The 24,837-nt window shown below is 36.6% G+C and overlaps 1 protein-coding gene across 10 annotated transcripts in view; it reads left to right on the forward strand.

Annotated features, from left to right (window-relative positions):
• The first annotated feature begins 1,574 nt into the window (after window positions 1-1,574).
• Window positions 1,575-24,837, forward strand: part of LOC124958302 (vitamin D 25-hydroxylase) — a 78,908-nt gene continuing 55,645 nt past the window's right edge. For 3 of the 10 annotated variants that reach the window (XM_047516259.1, XM_047516258.1, XM_047516257.1), the window contains exons 1-5: window positions 1,575-1,817; window positions 8,274-8,415; window positions 12,382-13,014; window positions 13,686-14,015; window positions 15,055-15,175. In XM_047516259.1, coding sequence (XP_047372215.1) covers window positions 1,605-1,817; window positions 8,274-8,415; window positions 12,382-13,014; window positions 13,686-14,015; window positions 15,055-15,175 — 1,439 coding nt within the window. In that variant the 5' untranslated portion in view covers window positions 1,575-1,604. Of the gene's footprint in view, window positions 1,818-7,673; window positions 8,416-12,381; window positions 13,015-13,685; window positions 14,016-14,558; window positions 14,701-14,757; window positions 14,907-15,054; window positions 17,232-24,837 lie in introns of those variants that run through there. The other 7 variants (XR_007103867.1, XR_007103866.1, XM_047516264.1 and 4 more) reach the window with 7 other exon arrangements.

Raw genomic sequence — 24,837 nt, forward strand, 5'->3', positions numbered from 1 at the left:
CCAAATTTCTGAGAAATCTGTAAATCTTAAACTTGCCAGAAATATACCCACTTATAAAAATTACCTTGTGTAATGTAATTAGCCTACATAATAAGTAGATTAAACAAAGAAGAGATATAATATTTTATGAAGCCTTAATCTAGGGTACTTTCCAAACATTATCTACTTACTGATCAGATAATGGAGATCATATCAACTTAAGGATCTTGAGAACCACCAGACCACCATAAACTGTTTTGTGATCACCAGACTGATGTCATCTCCACCTACCTTCCCATAGCCACCCTTCACCAAATTTCCTTTAAAAGAAAAACCCAAGGATCCAAAGCATCTCTCAAGATGACCTGCATTCTTCCTTGAATGTGTATTTCTTGCATCTTCTTTCTTTCTTTCTTTCTTTTTTTTTTCTCTGTGATAAGGTCTCAGTAAGTTGTTTAGGGCCTCACTAAATTGCTGAGACTTTGACTTGAGATCCTCCTGTCTCAGTCTCCCCAGTTGCTGGGGATTTCTTGCTTTTGTAAATAAATCTCTGTGCCTCTAACACATCCTTAAACTGATTTCCAAGATGTTTGCTGAAATCTTTAAAGAGACTATATCAAGCATTTGTAACAGGCAGTAGGTGGATATTCTGTGGGAACCTATCTTGTGAAAATACCCTGTAGGGATTTTGTTGTTTCTATTCACCTTTGGGTCTCCATTACTTAGGACACCAACACAAAGTAGTCATTCAATAAATATTTGTTGGGAGGGAACTTAAGACAATGAGGACATAAAGCCTTTACCCAAATTTAAATCATGATTACAGGGCAGTGTTAGAAGAAGTCCCAAGCCCAGCAAGTCCTGTTTCAAGGAATTGCCCAATTAAAAACAGGAATAAAACAATATGAAACCAATTGCTTAATTCTAAGCAGTAGAGATGGAAATTTTGAGTCATAAGTACAATCCCTGAGCAACTGCAGACAAGAGAGAACTCTGACTACCAATAAGTAACTAGTTTGGAAAGACCAAAGAGATAACCTGAGTTAATCACGTAAACAGGGCTGACTCATCACAATTCTTAAAGGATCATACACAGAAAGACTACGTAACCGGAAAAAAACGGATGAGTGAAGTAGGAGAAAAGAGTAAAACTATTTTCTTTTTATATCAATGGGTGAACTCTAAGGAAAATCTGAAAATTTTTAGGTTAAAGATTGCATCGTTGATAACTCTGCACTCTTCCTAGTCTTTTAATACACAGCCTTGATACCTAAAAAGACACCCTAAGAAAGGCTGGCCTCCTAGGAGACAGGATCCGGCTAAACCAGTGAGTGAAACTGCCCTGACCCATAGTCAATGTCCTGGTGTCAATACTCTAAAAATCGGCCTCCGGGCTCGGTGCCCGCTAGAGCCAAGCCAGATTCGGAGGGTTGCAACCCGCACTCTGAGCGGGAGAAGGAACCCACGTACTGACCCCAGGGGCCCAAGAGCCCTACACTCAGTGAGCCAATGGTCGTGGAGCTAGGGCGGGACTTCAGGGTGCCTGGCCAATGGGAGTGCGGCGGGGCTGGCAGGAGCGCCTGGGTCGCAGCGCGGCGGCGGGGTTCCCAGCCCCGGCAGAACCGATGTGGGAGCCTCTGGGGGCTGCGGCCGTCGGCGGTGCGCTATTCCTGGTGCTTTTCGCGCTGGGGGTCCGCCAGTTGCTGAAGCAGAGGCGGCCAGTGGGCTTCCCCCCAGGGCCACGGGGGCTGCCGTTTATCGGTAACATCTGCTCGCTGGCCGCCTCAGCCGAGCTTCCCCACGTCTACATGAGAAAGCAGACCCAGGTGTACGGCGAGGTACAACCCCGACGGGCCGCGGGCAGGGAGGGCAGCTGTCCTGTCCTCGGGCCGGCGCGGGCTTTCCTCCCTGGGGAATCTTTCTCGGTGTGCCGGCCGCCCTTTAAGGGTAACCCGGTTCGCGGGCCGGGAAGGGAGTTGTCCTCTACCAAGCGCCTCGGCCCGCTGCCCGCCGTCCGCGGGGTATCGCAGCGCAACTTTCCCGCCGCCCTGAGCGCGCGTGCCCGTGCTCCTACGCCTGCGCCGTGGGGTCGGCGGGCCGAGCCGCCCCGTCCGCGGGTGACGGGACCTGGGGCGTCGGAGCCCGCTCGGCCCCGTGCGTTTGCTTTAGGTTGCAACTCTCGGCCTGCTCAAAATTCGAGGCTTCTTGAGTTCTAGGACAGAATTAATGATTAGTGGACGGTTCTTCGATGTTCGAAATTGACAAATGATTAGTCTAAGCGTTTGCTCTGCAGATTAAAAAAATGTAGTTGAACGACCCTGGCCCAGAAGTGTGCTCTGGTACATGGTTTGAAAGTACAGGATGAATGAATGACTAAAACCCGCTGCGAGGGCCCTACAGCACAGCAGGAGCCACACTAGCCAGGAACATCCTAACATGTACTTATGTGCCAGTGTCACCGTCAACTCGTTCTCATTTAAAACTTCCTACCCGGTGAAGTGCTTGTGGCTTCCCCCATTATTCACAAGAGAATTATGACACGGGAATGCTAAGTGACTAGAAGGAGAAAATGCTAGAACTCATGCTTGTATTTAGAAGATTATTCTTCAGAAGGAAGCAGAAGTTTCCAGACCTCTGGTCAAAACTCGCCTGTTTCGTTTTTAATTACTTACATTCATTTATATGTAACCACAAGCTGTGATCTTGCCTGGTGCTGGAAATAAAAAGATGAAGCAGGACTACTGGGACGTATTTTGAGGAGTTACAGTCTAGTAAGAGGGAGAAAATTGATCTAATCATCCACCACAAACTGAGTTAAGTGCTTTGAAGGAAAAAACATAGGGCTGTTTGGCAATTATATTTCAGCATAATCCTTAAGTCCTTATTGTATATATCTACTTAATTGTGTTGCAGGTTTGTGCTTACAGTAATCTTTAGAAGAATTAATTCTAGTTGTCTACAGCTCACTATGTTTTACAGTGCAAAAGGGAAGCTGGACTTAGGTATAGACAATATATGTAATTCTCAGATTCTATTTTCCACCTTCTGGTTGGTTCTCCAGGAACTGAGTTTATTTTCATGATTTTAATTTAAAGTTTGACCTCTTTGGTATCTGAACAAAACATAATATCTCTTGAGATACCATAAGATGTGAAAACATAAGACTTGAGGTTGAGTCTTCTTCTCCCTGTTGAAACTTCACCTTTACTTCTCTGAAGCCTAAATTTTTCTGATCTGGTTAACTGCAATAATGATAGCCAAAACCAATAAAGTGTTGTTCAAATGTTGTTGGTTATTATATATGGTCTTTGCGTTTTAGTCAGCTTTTTCATTGTGTAGCCAAAAGACCTGACAAAAAACAATGTTAGAGGAGGAAAAGTTTATCTGGGGTTCAGTGTTTCCAAGGCCTCAGTTCATAGCCAACTCCATTGCTTCCCCAGAGGTTAGGCAGAACATCATGGTGGGTGTAGTGGAGGAAAGCAGCTCAGGACTTGGCACCAGGAAGCAGAGGGAAACTAGACCAGGGACAAAATAAATACCAAAGGCACACTACCAATTACCCACCTTCTCTAGCCACACCCTACCTGCCTACAGTTACCACCCACTGATTAGGTTAATATCCTCATAACCAAATCATTTCACCTCTAAACTTTCTTACATTGTCTCCTCATGAGCTTGTGGGGGGACACATCACATCTAAATCATAACACTTGGTTACTACACAATGAACAGATTTATTTGGCCTACAAATTTAAAAGTATTTTTAAACCAGTTATTTGAAATAGTTTCTCACAGAATAGAGAATTAGGTTTTTCATGTATAAATATTTGAACTGAAAGGAACTTTGTATTTAATATAAATACTCCTGTGGGACAGGGTGAGTTGACTCCTGTTATAATAGGTTATGAATTAAATTATAAACATCTTGGAAGACTGTTATCCTGGGTTTAGACAGATCTAATTCAATGGATAAGAATTTGGCACGAGTAACTAGTTTTATTTGGGCCATTGTTTGACATTATGGTTCTCTAGAAAGAATACTCTACCACAAATCAAATAGGGCTAAACTGTGCTAATAACAGCAAAAGGGGCAGAAGAAAAACAGAAACAAACAAAAATGAGGATATATGCAATGAAGAGCAGACACTATTTGCCTTATTGCCTTAAATAGCCGCCAGACATTAACTCTTTAAACTGCAGCAGCATTTGAACTTTGTTTTGGTTGTGGAATACCCCCAAAGATCTCCCTTTATGTTGGAGATATTTCTCCATTCTCAGAAAGTAGTAAAGTTAGTATAAGTTGTTTAAATACTATACCCTTTTTGGAGGTAGAAGGAAACTATTATCTCTTTTACTTCAGGATTATTTATGGAAAGTAGTTTATAGCACTTATTTGGAAATAGAATCTTATTTATCCACTGTCTTTTTAATTTGAAATGTGTGCTTACAGAAAAAACCTGGACTTTAAAATTGCTTATGACAGTCACTTAAAATAATACCTACTTTTTGTGCAGACTGCGAATTTAATTCTTGTTTATAATTCTTGAAAGGAAGATAGCTGGTCTCAGTACTTTTACATTCATTTTTAAAGAAAATCTTAACTAGAAATGTACTACACAAAGTATTACCATTTCTTTTTTTGCGGGGGGTGCTGGGGATGGAACCCAGGGCCTTGAGCTTACAAGGCAAGCACTCTACTAACTGAGCTATCTCTCCAGCCCCACCATTTCTTTAGAGAGTCACTGAATATTTAAATTTTTGCAGTGACTTTAGTCTTAATCTAGATTTTAGTAAGCAAGTGGCTTTGTCATTCTTTTCAAGTTAGTGCACTTAAGAATAATTGAAAACTTATTATTTTTACAGCAAACATTAACTTTATGCAAGGCACTGAATGAGATTCTGTGAAGTATTCAAAGATAACAAAAAGATGAAATCACTGCTTCAAAGGAGTTCGTAATTTAGCAGGCAGAAAGCAGACAAGAATTTGAATGTTTATGGTTTAAGGTAGTATTAAATAAGGGCCATGGGAGCTTCCAAGCATGTATTGTGGTGGTTCAAAGCAGAGAGAAAAAGAGAATACACCAAAAAAAAAAAAAAAAGGCACTGTGTGGAGGCAGGTTCTTAAGACTTGGTGTAGTTTGAATAGTGTGGCAAGCAAGGGAAGCGTTCCAGATGAGAAAACAAACTGAAGCTAGGCTGAAAAAGTGTGCCACACACCATGGCACACACTTGTAACCCCAGCAATTTGGAAGCCAAGACCTGAAGTGGATTGCAAGTTCAAGGCCAGCCTGGGCAACTTAGCAAGATCCTATCTCAAAAAATAAAACAAAAAGGACCATGGATATAACTCAATGTTACCGTGTCCTGGGCCTGGGGTTTAACCCCAGTATTGGGGGAAAATAAAGAAGTGTGTCATTCACTTTGTAGTTTTCATCAACTGTACTTGGTACATGTTTGTTATGTAATGTTGTAATGATATGTTTAAATGTCTCTACCACAATTCATTAATGCAACTTACCAATTGCCGTCCTATATTATTTACTATCTTCGGTGCTGGAGATACAGCAGTGAACAAATCAGAGATCCCTGCCCTTATGCATCTTATAATCTAGTGGGGAGGGAAGACAGACAACATAACACAACAAATAAATTATAAAATATGTTTAAAGAGTTTGGGGCATACATTAAGGTAAATTAGAAACTGGAAAATGCTGAAGGGTCAAATTTTAAATTGGCTAGTCAGAGCAGACCTCACTGCAAAGACAGCATCTGAACAAAGACTTAAAAGGAAATGAAGGAGGAAGCTATAAGAATATCTAGGGAAAGAACATTCTGAACCAAGAGAAGAACAAATACAAAGGCTACAAAGCTGAAATATGCCATGTTGAGAATTATGTATAAAGAGACGCGAATGAAATTAAAGGGCCAGAAAGGAGGCTGCTCTGATAGCATAAGGGAGACATGAAGGCAGCTTAGACTAAAGTGTTAGAATAGATTATACTGTCACAAAATACCTGAGATAATGACTTTTAAAAGAGGAAAGATTTACTGTGGCTTATGGTTTTGGAAGTTTCCGTCCATGGTCAATTTACCCTATTGCTTTGGGCCTTTGGTGAGACAATACATTACAGTAGGAGAAAGTGGCAGATAAAGCTGCTCACCTCATGGCAGCCAGGAAGCAAAAATGAGAGAGGAAGAGGAGGGGCTGGGGGCTCAATATCCCCTTTAAGGGCATCCCAATGACCTAAAGCCTCCCATGAGGTCCTAGCCCTTAAAGTGTCTACACCTCCCAGTAACACAAAACAGGACCAAATCTTTAATTCAGAGGCCCTTATGGGACACTTAAGGAAGTTCAAATATAGCAGAGGTAATAAGACATTGTCAGATTTTATTTTCTGAAAGTAGGAGCAACATGATTTCTGAGTAGTTGAATATGGTGTTTAGGAGAAAATGTATCAGCATTGGTAATTGCAAGGTTTTGAACCTGAATAACTTGAAGGATAGATGAAATGGTTTTTAACCGAGAGTGAAAAATTCTGGGTAGAACTGGTTTGGGGAAGAGGAAGTGACTTGAAGATCATAGAGTGACTTCTAGAAGACAAGGAAAATACTTCTTGTATTGCTGTTTACATCTCTGTCAGCATTTTAATTAGCCCACAATAAGTACTAAAAACTATTGAATAAATCAAGGAATGCGTAATCCTAATTTTCCATAGATCAAAGCAGTTTAAGAATGTGTTTCCACAAATTGAATATGCACAAGTTTTAATAAAAATTCCTCCAGTTCTTCCCTACAATAGAAGAATATCTCAAATTCTTTAATAAAGGTGGATTGTATAGCAATTTTCTCAAGCACTGGGCCCTCTTTGATTTTTATAATCCCTAGTGTCACAGCCTGAAGCTTTATCTTGAAATATGTCTCCTCTCTGTTTTGCCTTCATACCAATACAGCTTTCAGTGCCAGGGGTTTTTGGCTCATCCCTATGAAATCATCAATTAGTGTTTTGTTTTGTTTTGTTTTGTTTTTCTTTTTCTTACATCAGGACCTATTACTTAATGTAGTTCTTTTATTATTTCTGTTAAAATTACATTTCTGGGAAAAGACTTTCCTTTAACAGCACTACATTACTGCTTTGGGAACTGAAGTGTTCCCTTTTTGTTTAGCTGGTAGCCATTCACTTTGTGAATAATTCCCATTCACTTGTTTTCCTAATACCGCTACTTATGGCCAGCAGTTCATGCTCTTTCCCCAAGGTTCAATGTCCCTATTGCTCAGTTCATGCCCACCCTCATGCCAAAGACTCTAGAGGCCCTATTGCTTTGTTGGAGTTGATTCTCTTTCACTTTGGTCATGTTTGTCACTTTTACTGATGTAATGCTTCTGCAGAACTTTTGTTTTCTGCTAAACCTAGTGTTTTCTTCTGAAGCTAAATCTGCTCTTCCTCTTGCACAGAGATAAGGTTTTCTTAGTATTTTGTCTGCAAAAAGTTCTCAGGCAACACCTGAGAGGATAAGCCTTTCAGGGTGTTTTCACATCCCACTGATAAGGCAACATTGTTTCTCACTAGACTAGGCCCTTATATTGGGGCCTAGAGAGTAGACTGCAGGAGTTGTGACATTGTGAGTGAGCCTGAGGTGAGACATATGATAGTTCCAGTAAGATCTCTTTTGCCTTCCTTTTATCCGAAACACAGCCACCTGTTCTGCGGTGAAGGTCTTTCCCAAGGTAAGGTTCCTTTAGGGCCTTCTTGGTTAACTTCATGAAATACAAAGAACTGAATACAAATAAGCATGCCGCAATATTTTTATACTTCCAAGTTGTCTCTCAGATCATTGATAACCCTCTCCCTTACCTGTGGTTAAAGGAATACAGGGGAAGATGGTGCTGCTGATTTATTCATATTGGAAGTGAAAAGAGATTCCTGAATATTAAATGTTTTGAGGTGGAATAAATCCTAAAAAAAAAAAAAAATTAAATACATTTTCTGTGATCACACTGAAGTTCACAGAAGTTAAGTGTTCTGTATCGGGTCTTACATATATTTAATGGCAAACCTCAAACTAGAACCCAGGCCTGAATCCAGTACTCTTTCCATTATATTGGTATAAGATTATGGTTCCCAGGCACTGGATGGTGTAATGAATCACACTGTCTCAATATTGTCAGTTGAGTAATGAGTGCTTAGATTTTTAGGGAAGTAACAAATACTGGGAGAGCTGGGCTTAGTACATATGGATTTCCATGGTTATATTTCTCTATATATTCTGCTATTTAAATGTTTTTCTTCTCAAAGATTTTCAGTTTAGATCTTGGAGGCATATCAACAGTGGTTCTAAATGGCTATGATGTAGTAAAGGAATGCCTTGTTCATCAGAGTGAAATTTTTGCAGACAGACCATGTCTTCCTTTATTCATGAAGATGACAAAAATGGGAGGTATGTTTATTTTCAACTATTTAGTGGTCTACTAAATTATTTTAAATTATGTTCCTTATTTTAAGCAATTTTAGTTACAGTTACAGCATACAGTTGTATGTTACAGAATACAGTTGGGATCCTTGTACTGATTAACAGGAAAGCATTTATATACTTACTTACAGAACTTAGTATTTGAAGACCTTAGTATTTGCATTACCTAATATTTTAGACTACTGAATACTAATTTTATTGTAATCTAGTTCTATTAAATATTATAAATATTATTTTAAAGAATTAACACTTAATAACATCTGCAGGTTTCATGAAACAAGTTAAGAATACACACATTGAATCAGAAGTGTCCTTTGATGCCAGTCTTGTACTTGGTGACATTTTTACTATCATTTTGTTTTTAAGCTTACAAAATTTGAATCAGCCTTTCTAAACTACTAATCATTATGCTATGTAAATGGAGAGTTGTGGGGTTTAAGTAAAGAACTGGTTTGCATAGCTTAGGGTTGAACAGTGCTGGATGATTCCATGTTCAACAAGGTAAAAAGGCTGGAAGTTGACAAAAATCTGTAAGAATAAAACCTAAACTATAGAATGTTGAAATCATATACAATGGTTTTGGTAGTATAAGAATTTGTACAAAAATGGTGTTAGAGTCAGCTTTTTCATTGTGGTGACCAAAAGACATAACAAGAACAATTTTAGAGGAGGAAAAGTTTATTTGGTACTCACTGTTTCTGAGGTCTCAGTTCATAAATGACCAACTACATTTCTCTGGGCCCAAGGTGAGGCAGAACTTCATATCGGAAGTGCATGGTAGAGGAAAGCAACCTGGGACATGGCAATCAGGAAGCAGTAAGAGATCTCCACTCACCAGGAACAAAATATAAATCCAAAGCACACCCCCAGTGACCTATCTCCTCCAGCCACACCCTGTTTGCCTCCATTTACCACCCAATTAATTCCTATGAGGGAGTTAATTCACTGATTAATTACAACTCTCATCATCTAATCATTTCACCTCTGAACCTTCTTGCATTATCTCACACATGAACTAGAGACAGACAGAGAGAGACAGAGATATTGGGAATCGAATCCAGGTCTTTGCACATACTAAGCAAGTGCTCTACCACCAAGCTATATATTCCCAGCTCCACACTTACGTTCAAAAGAAAATTTAACAGTCTCTCACTTTAGATAGCCTAAAAGGCATTGATTGAAAAGAAAAAAAATAAGTTAAAATTTTATACTAATCACAAATCAACTAATGCAAAGAAAGCACAAATTTTAAAGACCAGATTCACTTGAAAGCAATAAATAAATAAAAAGCACATCTCTAGCCTCTTAAATATTCTTACAAATAACAAGTAGACCAAAGAATAAACTACAATAATAATAGAAAACCTTTAACAAAATTATGAAAATGAAAGCTGATGTGATCAGAGTAATATTTAAGACAAAATATATATTTTTCAAAGTTATAATTTTGTAGTTTAAACTATTTTTATCATAAAGATGAAATGAGTGTTCAAATTAAGGTTTTCAAAAACAGTAAGAGAAAAAATAAGTAGATAATGATATATGTCATTTTAAGATGTGTATGCACAGACCTTGGAATTGGAAAATCATGGCCACTATTAACCCATTGTGGGAATGGGAAGAAGTCGCCCTTTGGGTGGGCTCAGCAGGATGCCCAGGCACACAGCTTGGCCAGCCTAGGGTTACCATGAACAGTGCTCCTCTCTCCCTTCTTGTACGTGTGTCATATATGCACACATTTCTCTAAGGGTTACTGTCATCTTAGTGTTAGTGTCATCATCTCCTCTAGTCTGTACTCAAGTATCACCTTCCAGTTGAGGCTCTTGCTGACTACCCTGTTTCTCTTTGCTTACTATATAATTTACCTGTTGTCTGTCTGTTTCCTACTGGTAGTTCCATAATAGGGATCTTTGTCTCTTGTTCACCCATAAATCCCTGATATGTTAGAACACTACCTGGAACATACATGCTCCATTAATACATGTTGAATGAATATTTGTTTCCTGAATAGTCACATGGAAATGTGGAGAACAATAAACTATGAAAACAAGATTGCTATACTAAAGATCCCCTTAAGTATGGTTAAAAGAGCCAGGAGTGGTGGCATATGCCTGTAATCCCAGCAGCTTGGGAGACTGAGTCAGGAGGATTGCAATTTCAAAGCCAGCCTCAGCAATTTAGCAAGGCCCTAAGCAACTTAGTGAGACCCTGCCTCAAAAAAAAAAAAAAAAAAAAAAAAAGTGAATAAATAAATAAAAAGGGCTGGGGATGTGGCTTATGTTTGAGCACCCCTGAATTCAATCCCTTCCCTGGTATCAATATATATTATATTATATATTTATTATGTATTATATATTAAGTATATATCTATATAGTGTGTGTGTGTGTGTGTGTGTGTAGATAGAGAATACATATTTAAAAGAAAAAAATTTTGATGGTAATAGGGATTGAACTCAGGAGCACTCTATCACCAAGCTATATCCCCAGACCTATTTATTTATTATTATTTATTTATTTATTTGGTACTGAGGATTGAACTAAGGGACACTTAGCCACTGAGCCACACCCCAGCCCTTTTTATGAATCAGAATCTTGCTAAGTTGTCCAGTCAGACCTCAAATTTATAATCCTCTTGCCTCAACCTCCTGAGTTTCTGGGTTTATAGGGATTTACTACTCTGCCTGGATGATTAAATTTTTAATAAGCTCCACATTTAAAAATTGTGTAAAAGTTGTTTAATTGTAAATTTTGTCTATACCTCATGTATACAAGAGAACACAAAACTGTTGTGTTCATTGAAGGAACACCTATGTCCCTGTAAATAATGGAATTGCTAGTAAAATTCTTGGTTTTTATCTTTATTTTTTTGTACTGGGGATTGAGCCCAGGAGTGCCTTACCACTGAGCTACATCTCTTGTCCTTTTGTTATTATTGTTTTTTATTTTGAGGCAGGTTCTCAGTAAGTTGCAGAGGCAACCTCGAGCTTGTGATCCTCTTGTCTTAACCTCCCTGAATCACTGAGATGTTAAAGTACATGTTATATAATACATACACTGAAGATACTGGGCTTTTTTCCCCTTGATAGTTTATTTAAAAAGGAAATTTTCCATACTGGTTGCCTAAGAATAACTATTTAGAAAAATCTGAGCTTCATGTTTGCTCTTTCTTTATTTTTTTAATTTGTGCATTCAGGCTGCACTTGACTTTGCCATACTTACTTTGTGGGTTAGTTACCACATGACTTTAACATAAAGAAGGAAATTTTCACTCTAAAATTCATAAGCAGAAAATTTCTAATCCTAGAAGGATGATTTTAGGTGTTTCTTTCATTTAAGACATATTTTCACCCATAGAATATGCAGTATTTGTCTTTTGTAAATTAGGCTTATTGTAAAAGTTGAATGATAAAGTTCTGGGCCTACTTCATCAGAGTTGAATTACACTGACCACTTTCTTCTGTCAAAAGAATTATGTTTCTTTTCTGCCCAGATAAGGAATAGAGAAGTTTTGTTTGTTGGTTGGTTGGTTGGTACTATAGGTTGAATCCAGGGGTGCTTTACCACTGAGCTGCATCATCGCCCATTTTTAAAAAAATTTATTTTGAGACACTCTCACTAAATTGCTTAGGTCCTAAGTTGTTAGGGCTGGCCTTGAACTTGTGATCCTCCTGCTTCAGTCTTCCATGTCACTGGGATTACAGGTGTGTGCCATTGGGCCCAGTGAGAAGTTTTATCTTTATAATGTCCTATGACTAATAAGTAGCAGAGAATAGGACCCAACCAACCAGTTACATAGAAAGATAATTTGGGGGAAAACAACTTTCCATTTTTAAAATTTCTTCAATTTTTAAAATTTCTTTTTATTCAATAGGATTTTTACTGTTACAGAGAAGTAGGAATATTACGATATTTTTGATACTTTTTTTTTTTCAGGCTTACTCAATGCCAGATATGGCCGAGGATGGGTTGATCACAGAAGATTAGCTGTAAACAGCTTTCGCTATTTTGGATATGGCCAAAAGTCTTTTGAATCCAAAATCTTAGAAGAAACCCAATTTTTCATTGATGTTATTGAGACATACAAAGGTCAACCTTTTGACTTTAAGCAGTTAATAACAAATGCTGTTTCGAACATAACTAATCTGATCCTTTTTGGAGAACGATTCACTTACGAAGACACTGATTTTCAGCACATGATTGAGTTATTCAGTGAAAATGTGGAGCTAGCTGCCAGTGCCTCAGTTTTCCTGTATAATGCCTTTCCATGGATTGGTATCTTACCTTGTGGAAAACATCAACAGCTATTTAGAAATGCAACTGTGGTCTATGATTTCCTCTCCAGACTTATTGAAAAAGCTTCCATCAACAGAAAGCCTCAGTTACCTCAGCATTTTGTTGATTCTTATTTAGATGAGATGGATCAAAGTAAAAATGATCCATTATCTACTTTCTCTAAAGAAAACCTAATTTTTTCAGTGGGTGAACTCATCATTGCTGGAACTGAAACAACAACCAATGTATTACGCTGGGCAATTCTTCTCATGGCCCTTTATCCCAGCATTCAAGGTGAGTATTCTTTGGATGATCTCAGGTAGGGATCATACATGTTTTAGAGTCTTTAACCATGTACACAGCATTTTTAGGAACTTCTGCTATGCTAGCCAAGATGAGAATATTTCATAGTAATGGAGAATTTTCAATTCTAGTATTTCAAGTCAAGTTAAAAAAAAAAAAAAAGCAACTCTGAAATAGCTCTTATTGTGCCTAATTTATAAATGAGGACAAAGGCTGAATGTCTGGAAGTGGCAGAGCTGGGACCTGGACTCTGGTTTTTCTCATTCAGGTTTTACATTTTAGTCAGGAAAATTCCTTACTGAAAGTGATATTATTTCAATTCCAGGTTTATTTCATTTTTCTTATTTTTTACCACAGTACAGGGAATTGAACCTGGGGGTGCTTTACCACTGAGCACAGGGTCTCACTAATTTGTCCAGACTGGCCTCAAACTTGGGATCTTTGTACCTTGGCCACCTGAGTAGCTGGAAGTACAGACATATACTACTACACGCATCGTGGTGGTATACTGTTATAAGATATAGGGCATGTGTTTCAAAAGAACTCCCAAATAATGAGAAATGAGAAACCTGGGTCTACCTGTATCCTGTTGAATTAACAGAGATTATTTTAGATGTAATTCTAAGAATTGTATAATAACTTGAACACTTTTTCTCTGACAGGACAAGTTTGGAAAGAGATTGATTTAATTGTGGGCCCCAATAGGAAACCTTCTTGGGATGACAAGTGCAAAATGCCTTATACTGAAGCAGTTTTGCATGAAGTTTTAAGACTCTGTAATGTAGTTCCATTAGGGATATTCCATGCAACCTCTGAAGATGTAGTTGTACGTGGTTATTCCATTCCTAAAGGTACAACAGTAATTACAAATCTTTATTCTGTACACTTTGATGAAAAGTACTGGAAAGACCCAGAAGTGTTCCATCCTGAGCGATTTCTGGACAGCCGTGGACGTTTTGTCAAAAGGGAAGCTTTGATTCCTTTCTCCCTAGGTAAGAGAACCTTAAAATATAACAATGATTCATCATGTATATAGCATTTAATCTGAAACATCCTGCTCTAAAATTAAATATTCTAACTCTGAAAACGTTATTGATTCTTTCAGTAGAGAATTGTTTGATTAGAGGCATTAACACCTATTTCTACTCAAAGTAAGCTATGACTTATTAACTAGAATTAAACTATTAAGAACCTCTGAATTCTTCTGGAATTTTTTTGCTTGTGATTTTGTGACTTGTAATGAAACTTGTAGAACCAGAAGTCAGTAACAGGTAGCTTCAGAAACAGACTCTGAGAGAAGAAAGACATGGCAACTTGAAGTAAAACTAGAATCTAGCCTTCTTGCCCTCCAGTTTATTGTGCTTCATCTCCAACTAGGAAATACTGCTTTTGCTGTGAAAGAGGACACAGATCACAGACCCTTGAAGATAAACTAGAAATTCTTTCTCATTATTGAGAAAAACACACATTTAGTCAGTTGAAGTAAAATAGACTTCTCTTGGATCTATAGAACAAAATGTCTTATCTTAAATTAGATCTTTCAGAGCATATCTTAGGCTCTGTTGCAGTGTGCAAGGGAAGTCGGAGATGAGACTGAAGTCTTCCAAAAGTTCACGATCTAACAAAAGGAGGTAAAGGAATGTTTTTGTGTGCTGAACTACTAATTTCTATTCTTTGGGATTTAAGAGAATCATTTAGAAAGTATAACTTCCTCTAACTTTCTTTATATTCCAGATTTCCTTAATGTCATCCAAATATTTGACATAAATTTTGATAAATGCAAATTTTTAACAGTCAGGTATGGTGGCACATGCCTGTAATCCCAGCAACTCAGGAGGCTGAGACATGAGGATCACAAGTTTGAGGCCACCCTCAGAAACTTGGTGAGACCCTGTCTCAAAATAAAAAAATTTAAAATGGGGTGGGGATGTAACTTAGTGGTAGAGTTAAAAGAGTCCTGATTTAAATCCCAATACCACACATTCACACACACAAAACAAACAGAAACATATATCTGCTTTTTCTGTTTAGGAAGAAGACACTGTCTTGGAGAACATCTGGCTCGGATGGAAATGTTCTTGTTTTTTACAACATTGCTCCAGCGGTTTCATTTGCATTTTCCACATGAAGTAGTTCCAGATCTGAAGCCCAGGTTAGGCATGACATTGCAGCCTCAACCCTACCTTATCTGTGCCAAAAGGCGCTGAAAGTTCATAAATGTTTTGGGGAATAAGAATGTATGTTTCCTTACTTCTGAACCTTATTTAATCTAATCAGTGTGGTGTTTGGACAAGTCACAGTATCATAAAGTCAAATGAACACAAATTTGTCATTAAAAATAGCACTAGAGCAAAAGCAAGTATTAACAATGATATATTTTTAAGCTTCTATGACTTCTAAAGTTCAATTCTCTGTTGAAAAGCACAAAGGTTCGAATGACAGGTGTTGTATAAAATGCTAAGGGACATGAATATCCTAATTAGAGCCACTCATTTGGTGTAAGTTTTCTGTCATCCTTTCTTGACTCCATGTGACTCCTTACCTCCAGAGTTTGGCCTCCAAATGCCAATTCCTTTTTGACCAAGTTCCAGTCCAGTTTAATAGAATATAGAATTAAAACCCAAATAAATGAATTGGAACTACAGAAGCATTTAGATATGGTGGCAGATGATTGAAGAAATATAGATTTAATGTAGAGCCTGCCAGTTTTTCAAATCTTGCTCCTTGCTGTGTCTTCATAAGAACTGTCATTCTTCCTATTTGTCAAGGTCTCTGTAATCCCTGAACATCTGTCCTTACAGCTGCAGTTCAGTAAATAATGTATTTAGAATAAAAAAGATACATGGATATTGATTTTTTGTAGGCATATTTTCTCTGACACCACTTTCTAAAACCAGTTACAGGGCTTAAAGATTAAATCATTGTTTATTTTAGAGGTCTTTAGGCATTTCCAGGGCTAGTGTTCTTTTTCTAATGATGGTAATGTTCAAATCCAGAAACATGCTTTAGAGACAGGGTAATCATGTCAATTGGGACACTTGAGAGTGATGAGGTGCTATTAATAATCATGCCAGGACAAAAGGTAAATGAAGCCTACCCTGAACTGGAATGTATCTTTACTCATTTATAGCTATTTTATATTATCATTTTTTCTAAAGTTGTACATTAAGGGTTCATGCTCTTATAAGTTGGTTTATGAACAGTTGCTACCACAGAGTAAGTGCACATAGCAATGACTTGCATTAAGAATTTGGATTTAATCTTAGTTTTGCCTTATCTCTTAAATATTTTCAATTATCTATTTAGAAATCAGTAGTCTTTGTATCTGATATATATTAATTTGTTTCTAGTTGCAAGGGAAAGAAATCCTGTGCAAATTTGCTTCAGTAATAAAAAGAAGTTTGAAAATGATATACAGAGTTTTGGGTTGACCTAGATGCTCCATAGTATAATCAAAGATTCTTTTTTCTTCCCATCCCTTAGTTTTGCCTTCCATATGATATCAGCTTTATCTTAAGGCTGGCTTATGGGAGTACATGTGCTTTGCTCACCTCCAGGTAGAGAAAGCAAGCTTGGATTGTTTCTGGGAGAGCAGGGGAGTTTTTCAGATACTCCCCCAAAACTGTTCTTTGGGTCTCAGAGGTCTTTACTGAGTCATGTACACATATATTAACTTAGAACTATGTCTTGTGAGTGGGATTATAGTTCATTTGGTTCTGAATATGTACCTAACTATCAGAACTAGTGATAAATTTGGCTTCCTCCAAAGTGAATGTGCTTCTCAGAGGATGGTATGGTTGTCTAAACAAAAATGAGGGTAATTATGAAGAGAAGGGAACTAAGTCAGAAGACCAATTACACCATAATATCTATTTCCCCTGCTTTCTGACCACCTACTTTCCATCCTGTCTTTCTGAGTCTTATAGATGTATTATTCAAGAAGCTACTTCATCTTCATTCTTTCTTTGATGCAGCAGATCCCAACTTTGGACCTCCTCCTTCCTATCATATCTCCTATAAAAGCCTAAGTCGGACTCTATAGTTTGGGGTTGCTAGTGGCCTGGCAGTCACACTGAGCAAATAAAATTGTGAACTGAGGTAGATTTAATAAAAATTGAGGAGGTCATATTTTGCTTTTGAATGCTGCCACTACTGCTTCTATGATTAGGACTCTGTAAACCTATATAGAATGCTCTTTTTTTCTTTTTTTCCTTTTACTGTGCCTAAGGAAATGTTTGCATTTTTCCTTAATCAGGGTAATGGGAACCTTGCAAAAATCATAAAAGATACAGATTCATAAATTGTTAAAAGGTAGAAGAGCCACAATTACATTCCGAGCCATTAATTACATATTCAAACAGAAGAAGTGATTCCTCTAGCTTACTGGAGACAAATGCGCTATTTTCATCCCATATTCTTTTTACACCCAATAATTTGTATTCTGCTTTACAATTTATAAGGTTTTTCATTTACTGTCACCTTTTGATCATATGGAGCCAATTAACTCCAGTAAAAATATGGAACTTTTGTAAACATATAAATTAATATGAATTATTCAGTGATCCATAATAAAAAATACCTGTTTTGGAATTACACTGTAACAATTTTTTATTGTTCAAAAGAAAGCAGACATGGAAAAAAAAAGGCAGGATCCAAAGATGTATAAACATAAGGATTACCACTGACACAAAGCTGAAAACATTTCTAGATATCAGGAGAACTAAAATGAATTTTTAAAGAAAAGGCCAAGTAATATAAAGAATTAAGGTCTGTATAGTAACATGAATAAATGTACATGGACTTATCACACCTTTAAAAAGTTGTTCATATTAGAATCCAAAATAAATTCAGTGCTTCATTATGTCGTGTAAAACAGATACTTAAAACGTAGGTTAAAGGTTTTGAAAAAATATACTGTTATTATATTTTGAATATCAAAATTTTTGTAGAGAAATTTCTCTCACTAAAATACTTATATAATGTAATTGGTTTGCAAAGCTTAAAATATTTACTATCTGTCCCTTTACAAAAAAAAAGTGTTGCTGACTCTTGAATCAGACAAACCATTAGCTAGCTTGATTAATGAAGGAAAAGGGGAAGACAGCAAAACTACTCAAAATACAAAAAAAAACAAGGAATAATAATCACAAAACAATTTCAATAATCATAAGAAACTGATTGATACTACTCAATGCAAAGAAGTCTGAAGACCTGAGTGAAATGGATAGTCTTCCAGGAAAAATATAATTCGTCAAAATTATATAGGACATAGTAGATGCAAGGTCTGACATTTGCATACTTGAAGAGCCAGAGAGAAGAGAAAGACTGAGACAGAAGGTTGAGAATTTTCAAAAACTGATGAATGACATCAAGCCAGAGATTCCAGATGCCAAGGAATGCCATGAAGAATAAATAGAAAAAATTGAAGAGATGAGATGATTGCTAACTTCATGTAAGGACAGTAGCATGTTGGAAGACAAACACATGATATTGTCAAGATATTGAACCTAGAATATTATGTGTGACCCTAGTAACCTTCACTGCAGAAGCTGAAAGACATTTAGAGACACAAAAGTCAGGTTAGTGGTTATGTTAGTGTGGAAGAAGGGAATTTTGATTGGGAAGGGACACTGGAAGGGCTTCTAGGGGAGTCAGCAATATTTGCTTTACGGAGCTGTTTGCTCTATAACATTTTGATTTGGTGTGTATATTTTTGTTTGGCTTTTTTATATGAGGATATTTCACACAAATATTTAAAAATTTACTCATTATTATACTCATTTTTATATGTAAATATTCCATTTATAAATTACCTCCCAAAGCAGATGGTCCTCTATACTGAAAAAAACTGAATAATTTTTTGACTATTCTAAGTATTATACAGAGTAATGATTAATAAAAGTTTTAAGTATAAAAGTAAAATTAGTTAATTTAAAATCAGGAGATATTTTGTAAAATTGTGAATTTTCAGGTGTTCTTGTTGGTTTTTCTGGTACTAGATATTGAATCCAGGGGCACTCCACCACTGAGCTACACCTGCAGCTCTTTTTGTTTTTTATTCTGAGGCAGGGTCTCCTTAAGTTGCCCAGGCTGGCCTTGAATTTTTGATCCTCCTGCCTCAGCCTCCCAAGTAGCTGACAATATAGGCGAGAGCCAATGTGTCCAGTATTTTCAACTTTTCTTGAGAAAACATGGAAATCACATCAATTTGGACTGGCATTTTGAACAACTGGAGATGAGTTTTTTACAAGATATATATGTATCCCACCATTTCCACTTCATTAATTTATGCCTGGTTCTGTAAGTGGCCCTCACTTTAAATATTTAAAGATAGCTTTCATTCAGGTTCCTCTATGATTATTTGCTTCTGCAAGCTAAATATCCTAGGTTTTTCATGCAGTTTGGTTCTTACCACCCTTTTCTGAATCTTTTAATTTACCAATGTTCCTTTTAAAACATATCATCTGACTGTTTCAGAATGGAGTGGATGCAGATTTTAAGGAATGCAATTTAAGGTTTCCTTTTTTTTTTTAACCTGACAACACCTCCTAGGACTTTTATTCTTAGAGGTCTTATTAAACCGGCTCCACTTCATTTATCCTTTACTGAAAGCGGTTATTTGAATTTAATTGCAAGGAAATAATATTTTTTCTTAAATTTCTTCTTACTGGTAGATCGATTATTCCTATCTTTTTGGATCTTTTGTGTCTTCACTGAGGTTGGTAATGTGGAAACCAGAGACCTAGACAAAACTCTAGAAACCAGATACCCACTTTACTGTCTTTCTGATTAAATTAATTGTGAATACCCTCTTTAAAAGCTTTCCTTAAAAGAGTAAAGAACCCCCTATAGGGAATTTGGACTGTATAAGAATCCTCTTCAAGATGGAGTTCTGGGACCATGAACTTGAGGGACCACTTCCAAACTAAAATTGGTAACAGCTGAATTTGATGCTGTTCTATAAAAATACAGTTGAAATTTGAATACTGAAAGTATATGACAATAGTGCTAAACTTCCTAATAATTCTAAAATTTTAAATAATTTTCCCCTAAATTCATTGGAATTTTCGTATTGGACAATCACATCGTCTAAATGACAGTATTGTTTCATTTCCACTTGTTTGGGCTCTTTTTTTTTTGACTACTATGATTAGAATCTCCAGCACAGTGCTAATGAAAATTGATGGTAGTGTACATTCCTCTTTAAGGAATGATTCTATCATTTCATCATTAAGTGAGACATTTGCTGTAGTCTATTTTGTTCATACCCAAAAATTTAAGTTCCCTTCTATTCCAGGTTTATCTCTTCCTTCCTCCCTCCCATTTTCCTTCTTTCATTTCTTTATTCTTTCTTAAATGATGAAAGGATGACTTTTGTCAAGTAATTTTTTGCAACTATAGAGATAGTCTTCTTTTTCTCCTCTAATTGGTTAATATGATAATCACATCAATCCATTCTAATGGTAATCCACCTTTACATTCCTGGAATAAATCCAGTATGCAAGTATATTATTTATAAATTCTGCAACTGAGTTAATGAGTAAAATTGGTTTATAATTTTTCCCTTCTTATGTTCTTAGGTTTGATATCAAAGTAACAGCTTGTAGAAGGGTTCAGTTAATGTTTTTTTTTCTCTAAATAATCTGGAATAGTTTGTTTTAATTTAGAATACTCAGTTCCTACACTGTAGAATTTGCTAATAAAATCATCTTACCGGGTGGGGTGTGTGTGTGTGTGTTAGGGTGGGCAATAGATTTTAAATACTGTTGGAATTTTTTATTGGTTATATATTTATTTGGGATTTCTAATTATTTTGGGAGAATTTTAGTAAATTTTATTTCTCTAGGATGTTGATCAGTCCAAACTCAGAAACTGCAGAAGTAAAAGGACTTTATTTGGGGTCTTAAGAATTGTACTTTGGTAGGTATAAGTTTAGGTAGCTCTGAATCAGTGGTCCAAAGGCAGCAGAGAAGGTGAGAGCTTACATTGAGCAAAGAGTGTTAATTTATTATAAGGCAGTAAAAAATTGTCTTGTGGGGAAACAACAGGTACTGCATGTGACCAATAGAAGATGAAGAAAACTATGTATGTATTAATTAAAAATATCCATAAAACAGAGTCTGAAAACCTCTTGAATATGTATCTTGAGTCTGTGGGCATAATGTTAATTATTCCAGATGCCTGTGCTCAGATGATAACCAAAGTTCACATTGGTAGACAATAGCTGGAGTTGTACTTAAATCCTGCTTCTTAATGGCCTCCTGACTCCATTTTGAAAAAAAACTTTTAAAATATTATTTTCATCATGATATTTCTTTTTATTTTTACAAGAAGTTTTTCATTTTGTCTAAGTTTTCAAATTTATTGACATAAACAGTTCAAAATATTATTTTCTAATTTAGGCCTTTTTCATTCTTAATATCAATATTTGAGCTTTTCTCTTAGGCTTGTTAAACTTCTTTACTATACCTTTGTTTTCTATTTCATGAACTGATCTAAGAATTATTTGATTTATATTCTTTATCTGAATTTTGTTCTAATGTCTGACTCTAACTTCTTAAGCTGGACACTTAGCTAATTAAATTATTAGTCTTTCTTCTAATATAAATATTTAATGCCATAAGTCTCAAGTACCATACTGTATTCATTGTATCTCATAAATTTCTGAAGGTAGTATGGGTGTTTTAATTATCATTCATTTCTTATGTTTAAATTCTCATTATTTCTTTTTTGATCCTTATTTAGGAGGTTTCTTCAACCTATCAAGCATACTTATTTTTCAAAATTATTATTGCCTATTTCTAATTGCCTTGTCAAAGAACATGTTTTGTATGATAGTCTTTGAGATTTATTAAGACTTGCCTTTATAGTCAACTTTTGAAAATGTTCTTTGGATATTTAGGAAAAAAATATTCTCTAATTCTCACATTTTAGGTTCTATGTCAGAACTAACTGTGCTGCTTATTTAGATTTTTTTTTTCACTTTTTAAAATTTTGATTCACTGTACACAAATGGGGTACAACTATTGTTTCTCTGGTTGTACATAAAGTAGAGTCATACCATTTGCGTAATCATACATGTACATAGGGTAATGATGTTTGTTTCATTCTGTTATCTTTCCTTCCCCCCACACACTCCCCACCCCTCATTTCCCTCTACCAAATCCATCCTTCCATTCTTCCCTTATCTTCCCCACCCCGTTATGGATCATCATCCACTTATCAGAGAAATCATTCAGCCCTTGGTTTTTTGGGATTATTTCACTTAAGCATGATATTCTCTAACTCCATCCACTTACCTGCAAATGCCATACTTTTACTCTTCTTATGACTGAATAATATCCCATTGCATATATATATCACACTTTATCCATTCATCTGTTGAAGGGCATCTAGGTTGGTTCTACAATCTAGCTATTGTGAATTTAGCTGCTATAAACATTGATGTAGCTGCATCACTGTACTATGCTGATTTTAAGTCCTTTGGGTATGGACCAAGGAGTGGGATAGCAGGGTCAAATGGCGGCTCCATTCTGAGTTTTCTGAGGAATCTCCATACTGCTTTCCAGAGTGGCTGCACCAATTTGCAACCCCACCAGCAATGTATGAGTGTACCTTTTTCCCCACATCCTTGCCAACACACTATTGTTGCTTGTATTCTTGATAAAGACATTCTAATTGGGATGAGATGGAATCTTAGGGTAGTTTTGATTTGCATTTCTCATTACTAGAGATGTTGAACATATTCTCATATATTTATTGATTGCTTGTAGATCTTCTGTGAGGTGTCTGCTCATTTCCTTAGCCCATTTATTGATTGGGTTATTTGTATTCTTGGTGTAAAGTTTTTTGAGTTCTTTATAAATTCTGGAGATCAGTGCTTTATCTGAAGTGCATGTGACAAAAGATTTTCTCCCACTCTGTAGGCTCTCTCTTCACATTGTTTCCTTTGCTGAGAAAAAACTTTTTAGTTTGAATCTATCCCACTTATTGATTCCTGCTTTTATTTCTTGTGCTTTTGTAGTTACGTTAATGAAGTCTGGTAGTAATCCAACATGATGAAAATTTGGACCTACTTTTTCTTCTATTAGGTTCAGGGTCTCTAATCTAATTCCTAGTTCCTTGGTCCATTTTGAGTTGACTTTTGTGCAGGGTGAGAGATAGAAGTTTAGTTTCATTTTGCTGCATATAGACTTCCAGTAAGTGATGAACCCTCTGAAAGAGAAATTAGCCTCAAAAAAAAAAAACAAACAAACTTGGGAATAAATCTGACAAAAGAGGTGAAAGACCTTTACAGTGAGAACTACAGAACACTAAAGAAAGAAATTAAAGAACACCTTAGAAGATGGAAAGAGCTCCTATGTTCTTGGATAGGCAGAATTAATATTGTCAAAAGGGCCATACTACCAAAAATGCTATACAAATTTAATGCAATTCCAATTAAAATCCCAAGGACAAAGGAGCCAAAAATATGCAATGGAGAAAAGATAGCCTCTTCAACAAATGGTGCTGGGAGAATTGGAAATCCATATGCAACAGAATGAAACTAAACCCATATCTCTCACCATGCACGAAACTAAACTCAAAATGGATTAAAGACCTCAGAATCAGACCAGAGACCGTGCATCTTATAGAAGAAAAAGTAGGTCCAGAGCTTCAACATGTCGGCTTAGGATCAGACTTCCTCAACAGGACTCCCATAGCACAAGAAATAAAAGCAAGAATTAATAACTGGGATAGATTCAAACTAAAAAGCTTTCTCTCAGCAAAGGAAACTATCAGCAATGCAAAGAAAGAGCCTACAGAGTGGGAGAAAATCTTTGCCAATCATACTTCAGATAGAGCACTAATCTCCAGAATCTATAAAGAACTCAAAAAACTCTACACCAAGAATGCAAATAATCCAATCGACAAATGGGCTAAGGAAATGAATAGACACTTCACAGAAGAAGATCTACAAGCAATCAACAAACATATGGAAAAATGTTCAACATCTCTAGTAATAAGAGAAATGCAAATCAAAACCACCCTAAGATTCCATCTCACCCCAATTAGAATGGTGATTATCAAGAATACAAGCAACAACAGGTGTTGGCGAGGATGTGGGGAAAAAGGTACACTCATACATTGCTGGTGGGGTTGCAAATTAGTGCAGCCACTCTGGAAAGCAGTGTGGAGATTCCTTAGAAAACTTGGAATGGAACCACCATTTGACCCAGCTCTCCCACTCCTTGGCCTATACCCAAAGGACTTAAAATCAGCATATTACAGAGATACAACCACATCAATGTTCATAGCTGCTCAGTTCACAATAGCCAGATTGTGGAACCAACCTAGATGTCCTTCAATTGATGAATGGATAAAGAAAATGTGGTATATATATACAATGGAATATTACTCAGCCATAAAGAATGATAAAATTATGGCATTTGCAGGCAAATGGATGAAACTGGAGAATATCATGCTAAGTGAGATAAGCCAATCTCAAAAAAACAAAGGACAAATGATATCGCTAATAAGTGGTTGATGACATATAATGGGGGGTGGGAGGGGTTAGTGTTAGGGTTAGAGTTAGGGTTAGGGAGGGGAGCAAGAATGGAGGAAGGAAGGACTGTATAGAGGGAAAAGGGGTGGGAGGGGTGGGGGGAAGGGAAAAAATAACAGAATGAATCAAACAGCATTACCCTATGTAAATTTATGATTACACAAATGGTATGCCTTTACGCCATGTACAAACAGAGAAACAACATGTATCCCATTTGTTTACAATAAAATAATAAAAAAAAAATCCCAAGGATGTACCTCATGGAAATA

This window comes from Sciurus carolinensis, chromosome 11 (assembly GCF_902686445.1).
Source record: "Sciurus carolinensis chromosome 11, mSciCar1.2, whole genome shotgun sequence".
NCBI lineage: Eukaryota > Metazoa > Chordata > Mammalia > Rodentia > Sciuridae > Sciurus > Sciurus carolinensis.